This window comes from Mus caroli, chromosome 2 (assembly GCF_900094665.2).
Source record: "Mus caroli chromosome 2, CAROLI_EIJ_v1.1, whole genome shotgun sequence".
Lineage (NCBI taxonomy): Eukaryota > Metazoa > Chordata > Mammalia > Rodentia > Muridae > Mus > Mus caroli.
In genome coordinates this window covers 84,596,383-84,613,007 of record NC_034571.1, presented here as the reverse complement: position 1 = coordinate 84,613,007, position 16,625 = coordinate 84,596,383, and the positions used below count along the sequence as shown (strand labels likewise).

Here is a 16,625-nt window from a genome sequence, read left to right as displayed (position 1 = left end):
AGGAGCACTGAGGACTCACTGGACCTGCAGGAGCACTGAGGACTCACTGGACCTGCAGGAGCACTGAGGACTCACTGGACCTGCAGGAGCACTGCGGACTCACTGAACCTGTGGGAGCACTGAGGGAGTACTCACACACTTTTACTAAGCTGTTAAAGAGGCAGGGCAGAGACACCAACCCAGCGGGGACTTGCATAACTGTTCCTTTTTTTTTTTTTTTTTTAATTTCATTTCCCTTTTCCTTTTTTTACTGTGAAATACTGACTCATTCAGTTTGGCACAGTTCAGTGAAGTTTATGAACTAGGTATATGTCCATCATGCCTTGTTAAAAGTATGGTTTTTTTTCTTTTGTTTTGTTTTATGTTTTGTTTTTGTTTGTTTCTTGAGAGCACGTAAAGCAAGCCAGGAGATCCACAAATGTGACCAGTAATGTGCTTCCTGGACGGATAGATGGTGCCAGTCACAGGCAGGGAGAGGGTTTACCATGTGCTGAGTAGCAGAGAACTGGGCCTTTTGACTTTGATATGAAAACGTCTCAAGTTCTTAGTCAGGGAGGAAAAGTCACTCTTGGTTTCGATTCCCGTGCAGGCCTATGGGACTGTATCTTAGAATGTGCTGCTTTACTGCATCTTTCAAAGGGAGAACTGGACAGATGCTCAGCAGCATACTGGATGGTTAAGGGGACCATACCCTTTGGCCTTCCCCATCAAGATAGGCCCGACTAGGGCAGGAGAGATGGCTCCACAGTTCAGCCCACTTGCTGCTTTTGAGGAGGAGTTGGATTCAATTCCCAGCAGACACATGGTGGCTCATAACTTTGCCTGTAACTCCAGTTCTAGGAATCTGATGCCTAGAACTTTCGGTGCTAGTCAGACACATAGTGCATTTAAATACATGTAGGCAAACACACAGACACATACAATGAAAATAGATCATCTTAAAAACGAAAGCAAAACCCAGGCTAGCCTGATTGAAGGACAGCTGGAACCCACTGGGCAAACTTAGCCTATGTCCCAGAGAAACAGGCCCTCCCTTTGTTTTAAAACCATTAAATCTTCTTCAGTTTATTTTGAATTTTCCTCAATCACAGCAGCCTCCAGTTCAGCCCGTTCGTTGGGTCGGGGGAGTCTGGGTTGTGGCTGTCTCAGGTCCCGGGCTCTTTCCCTGATACATCACTCTTTCTCATCATCTGTGCTGCTGCAAGCCAGTGGCTCTCCCACTTCTCAGGGTAGGTGAGTGTCCTAGAGACCTGATAAAGTACAAGGTTCAGGCTGGGTGAAGGTGGATAGGTCTGTCCCTTTGTTTTTGTTTTTTTCTTTAAAACCAGATGGTTTTGTTACTTATTAGAGTCTGACTGAGCTGGACCGACTGTCCTGTGAGACCAGGTCTACCTGTCTGCTCCCTGGCACTGGAAGAGCTGAGGCTGTAGATGCTGCTGCAGAGACCAGCTTTTCATGGGTTCTGAGGATCGGAACTCAGGCCTTCTCATACTTTCATGGTGTTGAGAAAAAAAAGATAGTTTCAGTGTCTCACACAAAGGAACATGCAAGCAAGCAAGCAAAAAAAAAAAAAAAAAAAAAAAAAAAAAAAGTGTAGCTTGGCACTGCAGTTTCTTTTTGTGAAAAGGTTACACCACCACCCAAACCACAACAGCAGACTAGTCTAGAGCTTAGACTGGGAGGGTCTTTATTCGAATGCAGGGGCTGTGTCTTTTCCCCATTGGCTGGGGCCTAACTTCAATGTCTTCCTTGATTGGCTAGCTTTAAAAGAATTCTGAGAAGAAATGAAGAAGGTAATTGTTGGTTGGCCATCTCGTGTGTGTGTGTGTGTGTGTGTGTGTGTGTGTGTGTGTAAGAGAGAGAGAGAGACAGAGAGACAGAGAGACAGAGAGAGACAGAGACAGAGACAGACAGACTGACTGACTGAGGGGTATTTTGTGTAAGCCAAAATTTTATTACTAGGTAGGTTAGTTTAAAAGATTTACATAAAAGTTTTACAAGGTGGGGGGAGATTTATAGAGTATTGACCCTTGGTAGCTGCCTTTGATAGGCAGGAAAAAATAAACATTTCACACAATGGCAAGTACTATTGCGTCACCCTCTCCCCAGCCTCCCCTCCCCACTCCCTGTTCTTTATTGCCACCTCCATCCAGTATGTATGTATGTATGTATCCCTCTATCCAATATCAATCCAACTATGTATGTATGTATCTATCCAACTATCTATCTGTGTATCACCATCTATTCATATACTTATCACCTATCTATCTTATCTATCTATCATCTATCAGCTATCTATCACTTATCTATCTCATTCTTTTTTGGCGCAGTTGCTCTCTTCAGTTCTTTACTTCTGCCCAGATCCATCCAATTTTAGTGCCTGGGCCCTTTCTCCATTTTCATCTTTTTAACCCACCTTTCTCCTTATTACCTGTTCACCCACCTGACAGCCAGTGCAGGTTCTGTGGTAGGTGTGAACTTCAGGTGAGTCTTCACCAAGAAGTGTCCAGCCAGACGGGCAGTGAGAATACCTAGTGGTAAGAGTTAAGTGCCAGGTGCTGGCATATCTCGGAAGGAAACCCTAGCTCTAGTGGGGAGAGGAGTTCTGTAAGGGTCAACGAAGGCTGTCTCATAGATCAGCCAACCAGGGTTGAGAAAGAGGGGCGGGAAGCTCTCACTTTCTAGGTAGTAGGGCTGGCTGGAGCCAGAGTTGCGACTGGCAGCTGGCCTATTGAGGAATTTGAGGTATGTGAATAGCGGAAGGGGGCATGTGACATGTGAACTCTTCAGTTTACATCTTCTTTGCTTTAAAGAGATGTTGGTTCCATCTGTTGTTAGGGGAAAAAGTATTTCTGCTGAGAGGTTCAGAGGACAAAGTAGACAGTGGTAGACTGTAAAACACTGGATTTTGCCTAAGGCAAGGGAAGAGAAACCGCAGTGATCCTGCATTCCTTTGTCTCTCTCACTGACCCTTAAGCAGTTTGGGACTAGGGAAGGAAACTACGTGTCCTTTCTGTGAAGAGGGGCTGGTGGATGAAGAACAAATGTGCTTTGGACTCAGGTTCGTTAGGCCTGCGTGAGCCTCTCTTTCCTCTACCCTCAACAGAGGCAGGCTGAGGTAGATGATCTCTAAGGCTTGATTCCAGTATGACTGATCATACATGTCTCCATTGGTTGCCTTTGAAGCCCTGAAGTTGAACATGCCTGGTTTATCTTTACACCAAAAAAGGTCAGACCAGCTTTGCCCCAGGCCCCAGGGAGCTGGCGCTGAACGAGTGTGTCTCTGCAGAGGAAGTGAGTGAGGTTCTGGGAGAGGTGAACTGTGTAATAGTTTGTTCACGAGCTCGGAGCATATATACTGCCTTATGCTAAGGGCTAACAGAGAGGCTCAGGCTGTGTGTTCTTCAGAATCGTGGGGCTGCTGTGAGCCGGCAGCTCTGTGGACACCCGACCGCCCCCATCTTGATTACCAGGATTAGTCTCTACTGACACTAGGCTCACAGTTCAAGTTATTTTATCTCCCAGATACCCAGTATTCATTAAGAAAGGTGTTGTTTCTAATATCTCATCAGACAATTGGAAACCCAGACCAGCCTTGAGAGATCCCGAGTACTTTTTAAAATTGAGCTGAATTAAACAGTTATCCTTTCTCGAACATGCCTTGTGCCCGATAGCATTTCATTGACTTCTCTTGAGTGTTTGAGGAGGCTAACTAGGGACATAAACCCTGCTTGCAGGTGAGAAGCTTGAGACTCGGTTCAGTGTAGGTAACTGTCAGCACCAGGATGTGGAGCTCGAACCTGCCCGCAGGGATGCAGCCATACTCTGTGTGGCTGCAAGTCTGTTTTTGTGGTTCTATCCAGGGCAAACGTGTGATTTAGGGCAGGACTAAGCCGACTATAGCCGCTGCTTGTTTTTGCATGACCCATGAGCTAAGATTAGCTTTTACATTTTTAAGGAGTTGAGAGAAAAAGCAAGGAAAACTAATTTCATAATGTAAAAATTGTACGAAACTCATGTACTTATGGATGAATAAAGCTTTATTAGAATACAGCCGTGGGTGTTAGTGTCCTGGTGGCAGACTTCGCTCTCTACTGACAGACTTGTGTATCCTGGCCTCTTGTAGAAGTTGACCGAACGTAGGATCAGGGCATTCATTAGGCTTAATGAGATGTTAAAAGTAACCAGTCACCTCCTGTGTACTGCACCAGCTCCCCAGTCAGCTGCTACTCGAAGGTCCCGGGTCTCGTTCTGTTGTTTGACGTCCTAAGTGTCCTCTGTGTGCCATGCGTGGCAGTGCCCACATGATGTGACTTGCTGAGCTGCCATCTTCTCAAGAGCTAAGTCTCTCGGAGCAGATGACTGGTTTTCTCCTGAGACCTTGTATTGGATGATGGTTGTCCTTAGGCAGTTCATTGCTAACATGCTCACTGGAGGACAGGTGGAATTTCCTGTGTTGTCTAAATGTGTGGGTGATGCAGGCTTTCACTGAAGTGGAAGGTTGTAGAGACAGGAAAATCAAGAAGTAACCTTCACCATCACTTGCATTTCTGAGACTATTTTGCCGCATGGTTAAGAAGGGACTCAAGATCCTAGGTTCTTAGTCAAACCTGATGTCGTTGTTGCTAATTGCTAACTTGAGAGTGTGCCCTCTTAATTCCTGTACAGTGCCTGGATGGCACCCTCTTACATAGTGTTTGCTGTCACTCATAGAGGCCTGCTTTGTTGCCGTGAGGAGCTTAGTATTTGTCAGGCCTGCTGAATAACTGTAGGGGGTTGGTCTGGTGCTGCTTATATTCAGATGCTAAATTCTGTACCCCGAGATCTGTTTGCTCCAAGATGATCCTTATGGATACCAGCCTTGGTTGTGTAAACCTTGCTCCCCAATTTAAAACTATTCATTAAAACTGGAGGCAGCCAGTTACGGGGGAAATAGGGAGAGATGGAGTTTGAGTTATCGTGCTGGAGATCGCAGGTAGTGGGCACGAGGACAAGGAGAGAGGGAGAAGGAGGTGAAGAAGGCGAAGGAGGAGAAGACGGAGCAAGCAAGAGGTCTTTGTGAGTCATATCAGACCAGCAGCACATGTCAGAGTCAGATGTCTCCCCAGGACACCAGACTGCTGGAGGAGAAACAACCCAGAGAATTTCAAACAGCAAGTGTTCGTTTGGGGAGGACAATTGGAGTAGTAGCCAGAGTAGCGTCAGAGATTCAGATCAGGGGTAAAATTCCCCAGTAATTGTGCAGAGCCTGATAAATAAATAAATAACTATCATTGCTTGGGCTGCATTTATTAGAAGCTAGATGAGGATACACTTAATTAAAATATTCTACAAGTAATGAGTCTTTTTTTCTTCTTCTTCTTCTCCTGACTTAGTAGCTCAAACCAAACTGCTTTGAAGGCCCAGCACACCCAAGCCACAGATTAGATGAGAAAACTCAAGAAGGTGTGTCGCTGGCTGTGGGCTTCATCCCATTGATTTCCTACTCTTCCTCAGTTCTGAAGTTTAGGGGGATCTACAGGCAGGGTGTGGTTTGTGGGAATGTCTGGGATCCTGTGCACACATGCAATGACGTAACAGAAGTTCTTTAAAAGCAAATGAGCTTGTTGACCCCGGCACCTATGCCACCATGGCTTCTGGGATCAGATCAGCCCTGGAGGTTGTTGGGTAGAGAGAGGACTGGGAGAGGCTTAGAGGACAGTCAGAGGAAGAGTTGGTTGGAACTGGGTCCTGGATTTTCTTCACTCATCTGGGAGAAAGGGGGAGGGACGTTAGAGAGAGACTCAGGAAGCTCTAGACTGCAGCACGGGCAGTCTCTGAGCACCCCGGGCCCTAGTCGTGTCTTCTTTTATCCAGACCTTGAGCAGATGGGCAGTGCAGGAGGGAGCTGGTTGGGCTCAGGGACTGGATTCAGTATTCCAGTTTGAGGGTCTGGAGTCAAGTCACCAACTGAAGACCAACAGGCCGACATTTTGTTCCTAGTGGTGGGGGTGTTTGTCCCACAGGTGGATGACCGATTAGGGAGTAAGGAGATGGTTAGTGGTAGAGAGAATGGTGCCATTTATATTCTCAGTGTGGACGTTGTTGACAAGTGACATTGGCCAGAAGGCTCTTCCTCAGAGAAGAACTTAGAAAGTCAACAGTTCATTGGTGATCATAACCTTTGATTTGGGTAGCAAAGAACAGGTCTATCAAAGGCCACATACTCAGATGTCTTCAGGCAGTTGGAAACATAAATAAATGATCTAAACCTTGAAAAGTCGTACTGTCTCTCAACCCGTCATACGCTCATATTTGATAGAGGAAACCAGCTGTGTGGGCACCTTGTTGCTTGGCAACTGTGCTGCTTGCCCTCAGCATTGGGGTGATAGTACTGCCAGTGTTGTTTGTGCTTAGCACTTACCCCACAGCGAGGGTCACCTAGATCCAATTAATGGCTTGAATGTGGCCAGATAAGGAAGTTTTTTGTTTTTTTGTATTTTTTTTTTAAAGAAGACGTCGAACATCAAAATAATAATAATAATAAAAAAGCCAATTCTCCCTATTCTTAAGATTTTAAGAAACGTATGATTTTAAGAAACACTGTAGGAAGCTGGGCATGCTGGAACATGCTTATAACCCCAGCACTTCAGAGCTAAGGGAGGGGTGTGACAAGCTCGGGGTCATCTGGACTACAAACTGTGCATGACTTGTCTTAGAAAACAAACGAACAAAGCACTATCAGTGGAATGAAAGCTACTGCTAGAATCAACAAGGAAGCCTCACTTCAGCACCCCAGGTTTATCCTGTGACGAGGAGAAAGGGCTGGGCAGAGGCAACGCCGAGCCCTTGGGAGGTCTCTGGGGATCTGTGCTCAGTCTCATGCTGTGTGATCTGGTGCAGGTGCTAAAGTGTGTGAGATCCACTATCAGCCTTCATAAAGTCCACAGCTAGGCAAACCACCACTTTCCAGCTAGTCCCTTTAAAGATTCCATTAATGGTTGAGTTTTGTTTAAAAAGGTTCCTTAGCCCACCCTTTCTGAATTTGAGAGTGTTTGGGATTGTAATGAAAACATTTGCTGAAGTATCTGTTGCGCTAAATCTGAAGATTAAAGCTGTCCTGTCTCAGAAGACGAGCAGAACACTCCCCTCGGCTGTCTTGGAACTTGCCATCCTCCTGCATCCGCCTCCTGGGCACTGGCATGTGGACCATGAATACAGTGTAGACCATCAGGAGAGTCACCTGGTCGCACTCAGATTACTTGAAAAATTTCAAGGTCACTTGAAGTTTAGTTGCTGTCATATGGAATGCACAGACACATCCATGATTATACTGATCTGAAATGTGGAATTGTGTTCTTATACGTTATTCATAAGGCTCTTTTGGGGGTGTGTGGGGGTTGGCAGTAACAGCTCTGGTAAAAATACCGACAGAAGCTCCAGGCCCAAGATTTTCTAAAGCCTCCCTCAGCTCTGCATCTCAGAGTTCGCAAGGCCTCTTTCAGGTAGGGCCTCTGACCACGTGTTCCTCTGCACCTTGTGGAAGAGCTCATTGTGCCTCCACCTGCCTCTAGTGCAGCATAGAGACAGCTGGGCTTTTTTTGGCGGTGGGACCCATTCCGTCCACTGAAGCTTCACCCTCAATCTTTGGGCTGTAGAGCCATGGATGATGCTGACTCTTAGGATGGCAGGATCAAATTCTGAGTCCTTTATTTGCATGCGAGGTAGAGTGTATGCATGCCTGTTCTCATCTTGCCACGCTGTCTGCTTTCCTGCTCAGGCCCTGCCTTTGGGCTCCATGGTGGAATTTAATGCCAGGTACCGAGACCAGTTCACCAGGTGATGCCTGACTCTGGGGCCTTTCAGCTGTGGTACTTGCTGTGTTCGTTTGTGGGACGCCCCACCTGTGTGCTGTTCTTAGAAGGCAAGGACTTGCCTTTCTGCAGACTGTATTTCAGGGAGCGGTTGGATAATACTCACAGAGAGATAAGCTAGAGCAATGAAGAAAGGTGGCCTTTCACCATCGGACTCAGTTTGCATCAGATCCTATAAAATACTCTTTGATTTTAAACATTGCTTGAAGCCGTTCACATTCTGGTTAATTACGTCAGTGAGTAAATATAGCTGTTGTCATCTGGTGTGTGGGCTTGGCTTTAGCAGGATAAAGAGTCTATTGTTACCCACTGTGTACCTCGGTCCGTTTCACTCACCCTCGAGCACCCAGCATGTAGAATAGAAAACCTGTAGCCTCCTCACTTGCTAAAATCACAGGCTGCTCCGTGATTTCAGTTTCTTTTGCAAAAGCTGCTTCATTCATTCAGTCTCAATGAGCTGACACAAGCTGTCCCTCCGGCCACACCAGCCTGGCAAGGGAAGGCATTGTCACCTTGGCTTTCCTGGTATCTGTTGAGACCTGCTTGCAGATGAGGCTGCAGAGTGCTTCCTGGAGTTAAGGCCAAGGGTTCCAGGGTCAGGCAGAAGGGGTGCAAATCTTTACTGTAAGCTGAACCATGTCAGGACAGGAACATAACTTCCCAGCTGTGCTGTCAACCGCTGTAAGATGGGGATAAGCATGGCGACTGCTCCCTGTGGTCTCAGAAGGCTTAAGCGAGATGATGAATGTAACACCCAATGCTAGGCTAGGAGGAGAGTCGATGAATGTGACAGCAAGTGTAGACCTCCCAGGGGGTCTCTGTGTAGGGCTGTCTGTCTGCCACAGTTTTACATGTTCTGTCAATCTCCCGTCCTTTTCCTTAGTCATATTTCCTAGAGTCTTTCGGCAAGGTCGACCTGCTCATCTAGGCCCCTCTACCCTGTCCATTTGCTCTGCCATTTTCTTTGAAGTGTTTCCAGGCTTAAGCTTAAGGTTAAGGTTCAAAGGTTAAGGTTGAGGTGGTCTGGATCACCTTAAGTGCCCCCTCTGCCTTCGGTAACCTGCACCAATCAGGGATTGAGGCGGGGGTTGAGTGGCACGGACTGAAAGCTTCGAGGTCATCGGGTGAAGGGAAAGGGTAGCTTTGGGCTTTGGTGAGGAAGAAGGGTGTTAGGACAGGATGAGAGAACACATATGGGATATAGATTGTAGATGACCTTCCGTTATTTTGTAATTGATGAAATGAATGGCTTTGGGAGACTCGGAAGCCCCAGAGTGCAAAGGTCAAGGAAAGTGGAACCTGCCCTTTATTGTTCTTGTTCTCATTTCTTCTTTTATTTTTAAAGACACAGATCTCACTTTGTAGCTCAGGCTGTCCTGGAACTCATTCAGTAGATCAGGCTGGCTTTGAACTCATAGAGATCTACCTCCCTCGGCCTTCCAAGTGCTGGGATTGAAGGCATGTGCTTAATCCTGAACTTCTTGACCCTGCTTGGCTCTGACCCAGCAGATCAACTGGCTCTCTGAAGATAAGCCTGGGTTATCTTCTCTGTGCCCCAACTGACCCCTGCCCACCCAGGTGCACCCCAAGAGGAGGCTTACCTCTGTGTTCTGTGCCAGGGGTGCCCTTGATTTCTGCCTTCCTGTTTGGACAATGGGAGATGGGAGAGACAGTCACTTCAGCTTGTTTCCCCTTTCTCGTTGTGGGCCTCCAGGATTCTTGCACATTGCTGTTGCTTTCCCATCCACAGCCCCACCCACTTCCCCACTTATCCTGGCTGAGTGTGACACCTTTATCTGTCCGGCTCCTGACTGACACCGCACACTCTAAGAAGAGTCATCTGGCAGATCTGTTTATTTTCCCATTGAGGAAGGTCCTAACACACAGGGTAAGAGAGAGAGATGTCATCCCGGTGAATGAACGAGGAGACAGGATCTGGCTTCATTCACCTTCAGTGTTCACGGAAGGCCCTGCTTTAGGCGTTGTTCTGCTTTGTATTCCAAATAGAGGGTTCTGTATAGAGTCATAGCCATAATCTGACAGAACAGAAACAAAACAGCGGCAGATAACTACCCGTTCTGGCTCTTGTTAGTTTTATGTGTATGGATAATGTCTTGGGAGGTTTTGAAATGCCACAAGCCTTGCTGGCCTAGGGTGCAGCTGCCTCTGCCGTACAGATCTCAGATTATAGGGACAGAACACAGCACGGAAGTGGGGGGATCAGAACCATGGGTGATCCAGGACGAAGGGTGTGTGTATAGGGGTGCATTTAGGGGTTCCAAAGCTTATAGCCTGAGGGAGTCTGGGATAATGGGATAATGGGGAACTCACACCAGAGAGGGGAAGAGGAGGACTTAAAGGGTCTCTTTTGGTGTGTGGTGTTGTCATGTGGACTGGGGAGACTTTGAAAGGTTTAGGTCCATGTTCCCAGTGAGGTCTCTGTGGCCTGTTTGTAGAGCAGGAAGAACTCAGGGTTCCTTCTCTTATTCTCCTTCCTCTTTTCTTTTCCTCCACGGAAGATTCTTTTCCCTCCTTGAGCAGGATGGGGAGGGGCTGGGCAAAGACCGAGGAGAACTGATTTAATTGTCAGAGGAACCATTTGGAAGTGCGTCTCAGAGGCATTTAGTGCATCCACCCTGCATCTCTGACAGCTTTTCTCACTTAGAATCCCATGAAGAAACCCAGTTTACATAGACTTCATTTGTAACCAGGCCTCGTCTCTTCCCAGCCCCTGTGACCCCCGGCCTATGTTTCACTTCTGTGGAGTCTCTGTTCTGGATATTTTATATAAATGAACAGTCATGTGTCCGGCCTCTTTCCTGGAGTGCCATCTTTTTGAGATTCTTTCACGTATCAGGAGTCAGTGCCCCGTTCCTCTTTTTGATCTAGTGATTTTCCTCTTGTATAGCTAGCTATTGGGTACATTTTTCCCTTTTGGCTGTGTGAATCACACTTGTGCAACACCTTTAACAGCTCTCTGGTGCAAAGGCTGAGATGTCTGGTTCCCCTCGAGCCCTAAGCCCCAGGTCAAACTCCCTAGTCCTCTGTATCACAGCTCTGCTAGGTTACAAGGGAAAGGCTGGGGGGCTCAGAGAAGGGTCAGACCTCAAGCTTGTCTCTGCATACCTCATTATGCCCAGAGGGAAGTGGGGAATGGAAAGCGTTGGTCCTGTCTCTGGTCTGCAGTGTCTCTCTCCGGGCTTTCTCCTCTGGACACAGCTAGTCTCTGATCTTGGGCTGTGTAACCCGAGCAGCACAGACCTTATCTGTGGATGGAGATTCTCATTTTTGTTGCCACCACAGCCATCTGGGCATGGGCACGCTGAGGACTCCTGGACTCCCGGAAGGAATCCTGAGGAATGCTTACTGTTTTCCCTGTGCCATGGAGACTGATGTAGGGTTTCCAGGGGGAGGGAAGTCTCAGCTCCTCCTCCAGGAGCAGCAGGAGCTGTGGTCCTCACCATGTCCAGCTGTCAGCAGGGAAGTTGTCCCCAGACCCTCTTTCCTGCAGGTAACCTTGGTGTACTCTTTTTGGGCCTGGGAACCTGTCTCCTGTCATCCCGCATCAGGCATCCTTTTGTTTGGAAGGATGGACTTTCTGTTGATGGCATTTTTAAAAGTATGTGTGAAGTGCCCATCTAGCCAGGACTCTTGCAGGTGCTGTTTACAGCCATCTTTTTATCTGGTTTGTGAAAGAGGCTGAGGTCCTGACTGTGCCTTCTGTTCACCTGAGTTGATCCCAGGAGAGGAGTCCTTGGCCTTTCAGAATTGCTGCTGTGCAGATTCAGGTTAAGTGAAAGTCACCTCTCTTTGTCGTGTGAACTAGCATAACTTGTTATCATTAACAGGTGCAAAAGCGGGTAGCTGCATGGTCAGCGGGGTTGCTCTCCCCTGGCAAGGAGTCTGGAGGTATTGGTGACTTAGCTCAAGGTTCAAGTTCTGCTCATCCTCTTCCTGGTGCTCTTCAACATGTTGCTGAAGCTGCAGGCATCATGGGCAGACCCCATGAAATCCACCATAGCAGCATGGTATTTTTTTCCCCCCATGTACCTCATTGTACTATCCCTTGCAGACTCTTGATACCATTTTGCTAGGCCAAGTCTTAGTTCCTGTGGCTTCGGAGGAAAGGGCTGACATTATTTGGAAGTCAGATCCAAGGACTCGAGGACGAGAGGTCAGAGGTGGAGAGGGAGGTTGGCAAGGAGGTGATGGATAACCATGTGCTTTGAAGTAGCCATTGCTTCACCATGAGCTCCAAAGAGACCCAGCCTTGTCTGTCCAGTCTGCCTCAGAGCATGGGGAACCCTTGCCATGTTTTTAAAAACATCATCATCATCATCATTATTATTATTGATGGGAAAGGAACATGCTGATATATTTTTTATAATTAACTTTTAAGTCTTCACTAATCACTAGTAATTTTCTCCACTTAGGAGGTGGCAGAGCTGGTAGTTATACACAGGGACTCTGTAGTCTGAGTACCACGGTTCAAATCCAGGCCCTGCCATTCACCTCTTTATTAATGAGTCATTTGGAAGACTGAGTTTGTGTCTGGGAGCATTTTGAACAGAGCCTGGTACTCAGTGCTCTGAATGAATTGACGCCAACATGCTGAACACAGGGACTCCGAGCTGTGATTCCTTTTTAACTCCAACAGATGATACTCTGCTTTTGCATGCAGTACTGTTTACCTGACTCTGAGGGTGTGGCTGCTGCTGTCCTCTTTCTTGGGATGACGAGAAAGGCTGTCAGCTGCGGCATTGGCGCTTTAGAGACGTGCTTGGCCCTTGCGGGTGCGTCCTACTGGGATATTTGTGATAGTGCTCTCTGACTGGAGTTACTTTTAGACCTATCTCTTTTCCTCATTTTTTGGCAAACAGCTAGAGGGCAGGATGGTTTCAGGTGGTCCTTAGATGAATGGATGCCAGGAGGGGCAACACTGTATTGATACCAAGGCAGGTACCGTGGGCAGGTGCCAGAAGCCACCATCCTAAAGAGTGATGGTTTTGTAGTTGAACTGGGCAAAATACACTTGCTTCCTTGTGCTGGCATGGCCTCTTGTATTCTCCCCCTCTCCTTGGATCCGTCCTAGACTGTGTTGTTGACATATTGCCTGGCTCAGATGAGCTAAGAAAGGTTAAGCTTGAGAGAGGAGATGGTAGAAAGTTTTGGGGGACCTTGAGGATTCCGTTCCTCCTCCTCAGCTAATTGGTTCTTTTCTGTGACACTTATTGAGCACCTACTGTAAGCACGGTGTTTCAGTTCCTGTGGAGGAAACAGTGGTGAGGGAGTGAGGGTGGTTTAGTTTTTCTGGGTGGTTATAGAGGAGACTTCTGAAGGGGTGGCCTTTTTGGGCAGGCCCTAGAAAATAAGTTTTGGGGCACTGATTTTGCAAGAGGGAATATATGTGTAAATGTCCTAAGGGGAAATAAGCTTCAAGAATATGAGTGTCACCAAGACTAGAGGAGCCTGCTGGGTACTTAAGGGTGGATTTTTATTCTGAGGGTGGTAGGGAATTGTGGGGCGTTTTCCCTTCTTTTGATTATTTTCTTTTTCTCAGTTGCCATACTTTGGAAATTCCAATTACCAAAAGCACGTATTTAAGAGACGATGGGATTTGCGACCTTGAATTACATTAGGCTTTGGGGAAATAATGTATGGTATGGATGATAGTGAGAACCGCCGAAGGGACTCCCTGGCTCCCAAACGGAAGACTAACATTGCCAACTAAATCTGTAAGGCCTCACATTTTGCTCCTTCCCAAAGCTATATACCAGATAATTAGAAACTGACTGCCCTCTACTGATAGACTAAAGAAGGTTACTATTGTATAGTGAGAGATTGCAAACCTATTGACTGCACTTCAGCCATGGCTTTAACACTAGGGTGGCCCTGGACATGGCTAAGGGGAAGAGCTTGTGGCCTGCATTTCCTTTTGTGTCCTCCATCCGGCAGTTCACCTCCCAGGGGCAGGAGGGAGCACTGGCTTGCGGAGCTGTGAAAAACACTGGGTTTATGTAGTCAGCAGCCCCGTGGCCTCAGTGAACCCAGTTAATCTTTTGTATAGTTGACTTGCTCTTTCCCTGTATTTAAAGCCCCAGGACACCCTCTCCATGGCCGTCAGCCTCCCGTGCACTCGCCGCCCACCCCCAATATTAAGTCCTCAACTGCTCTGTTTCTGATTTGCATTTTCATGGTTGAATGAATCTGCTGACTTCCCTTTTCTTTTCTGTTTCAGGTCCTGTGCGCAGGTGCGGGTGAGTACCTTGCTCCTTTCCATTCTTGTGTTGTTTGCTACTGCCCCCTAGTGGACACGGTTGCATTAATGGCAAACATGGGGGAAAAAAATCACAGGAAAAAAGATATCAAGAATCTACTTATGGGGCTGGAGAGACGGCTCAGTGGTTAAGAGCACTAGCTGCTCTTCCAGGGGACCTGAGTTCGATTCCCAGTGGTGGCTCACAACTGTCTGTAACTCAAGTTCCAGAGGGTCTGGCATCCTTGCACAGACATGCAGGCAGAACATCAATGCATATAGAAACATAACAAACCAAAAAAATACAATGAAGATAGAAACTGTAAGTGAAAGGAGCATTCAGTTAGTTGTTTAACCACAACTATAAAAATTCTTTGTTTTCTCAACGGAATGGCGGCGATATAGCACTGTATTCCCAGTTCCTTGGGAGTCTACAGCAGCAGATTCTTTTGAGCTAGGGAATTTGGGGGCTTCCTGGGGGACATAGTTAAACCACCAGCTCATAAAATCATTGGATTTCTTGTGATTTTCTTTCACCAGCCCACACCCATGAGTGAGATAAATATATTGAAACTGTAATACTGTATATTTCTATTTTATGCGATATGTATTATTTTGCAAGCACTTTCTTATGTTGCTGTTTTACTACACTTACAATATGGTGTTGTGGGATTATAGAAATTCTTGGAAAGCAGAGATAGCCTCCTATATCTTTTGATTTTGCGTGTCAGTCTATAGCTCATGGTTGGGTACTTGCCCAATACATATGAAGTTCTGGCATCCTTTGAAAGGTAAGTCATACAAAGTTCCTTTCCTCTTGGCCCTCCAGTGCTGTGTGGAGGCCTGAGTCCCAGTTGGAGCTGGGTACTTTTCCTGGTCTGTAGGAAGACAAAACAAATACAGATGCCTGCCTAATATTATGGTGATGATGGTTTATATAGCTAAATACATCTAGCTGAAAGCACTGTTCTGGGATGAAGACCTTACTGTTTCTGTAGGAGGATAATAGTAGTTAGTACTTTAAAAAATGTATATTTTTGGGAAAAATGGTAGCAATTTGTTTGCCCCTAAAATTCAGGACTTTTTTTTTTTTCTTTTCCATCAAAGCCAAACCAAACCAAACCAACCAACCAAAAAAATAACCCAAAGCCTAGGAATCATTGAGATAAAATGATTGGCTTGGTCTCCCCAAGGAGGGCAGAGCTTACTGAACCCTTCTAATAAGGCAAATCTTTGTTAATAGCAGTAATTATGCAGAACTTTCACAGACAGTGGGGTGCCCACACAGGCAGGCACTGTCTCTCCCGTGAGCCAGCCTGGTAGATAAGTTGGAGGATAGCTGGAGCTCTGCAGAATTTCACTGCTCTAGTGCAGTCCATCTCAGAGGGTGGAGTGCTATTGAATGCTCATGGCAGGGAACAAAACTCCAGAGCTACCCCAGAAGGCTTTCCCTGGGAACTAAGGACTCCAGAGCTACGGGAGGGGCTCTGCGTTAGTCTGCTGGGTGACCCTCAGGATCACGCCACATCCTGTCTCCCCACACTTCAGGAGGTTCTCTCAGCCCTGAGAGCTGTGTCATCATGGGGCTGCCTCCAGCCCCTGCCTACATACTAATCTGCTCTTCTTACAAGAATGGCAGCTTTATGGGGAGAGACCCCCACTCTCATGACCTTATTTGGACTTAACCCCTCGATACCCTATCTTGCAAGTACGCACACATCTGGAGGTACTGGTATATGGAGTACTTTAATGTATGGGTTTGGGGGATGACATCATTCAGTCTATAACATACAGCGAGTGGGATTTAGGTGCAGACTCCAGAATCGGTTTCTGGATTAAGGCTATAGAGTTACCCCTGTGACAGGCAGCAGGGTGGGAAATTGAGACGGTGTTTACATTACATTCAGAAGGGTGTGTCCTGAATTGTGAACCCCACATTCAGCTACCCACAGTGCTGACTGAGTTCCAGTTCCAGTCTGTACCAAAGAGACCCATGAGACACATCCAAGTATTTTCCTCAGGAGCTGAAATACACATTCTTCCCCACTGGAGATGGAGCACTGTCTGGAGTAGACCTGTTTTAGGCTACACAGTACATCTCACGAACTTAAGAATTCAGGGAGCCACTGCAAGCATCTCTCACAGTCAAGTAAAACCTAGAAATCAGCTATTGCGAACCCTGGAAACTCCACACATTTGGAAACTAGCAGCATGCTCTTACATAACCAATAATGTAAGAAAAAAGAAAAGGAATTAAAACACTTGAGAAAAAACATATTTCAAAACATACAGAATGTGGCAAAAAGCTGTTCCAAGAGGGAGGTTTATGTTAATAAACGACTTTGTTAGCTCCTCCTTGAAAGATCGGAGACCCGATTCAACAGCCCCCTGAAGACTCTTCAGTGGGTCAAGTGAGATTCACCCCAGGGATTTACAGATGGTTCAGCACACGCACCCGAGTGTATGTGGTATGTTGCGTTGATAGAAAGATGGACAGAATCCTCGGTATTATTTCA

General features: G+C 46.7%; 1 protein-coding gene across 4 annotated transcripts in view; it reads left to right on the top strand.

Annotated features, from left to right (window-relative positions):
- The window catches only part of Ptprj (protein tyrosine phosphatase receptor type J), a 146,257-nt gene that overhangs the window by 92,522 nt on the left and 37,110 nt on the right, over positions 1 to 16,625 (top strand). For all 4 annotated transcript variants that reach the window (XM_029472508.1, XM_029472499.1, XM_029472513.1 and 1 more), the window contains exon 2: positions 14,092 to 14,110. In XM_029472508.1, the coding sequence (XP_029328368.1) occupies positions 14,092 to 14,110 (19 nt within the window). The remainder of the gene's footprint in view (positions 1 to 14,091; positions 14,111 to 16,625) is intronic.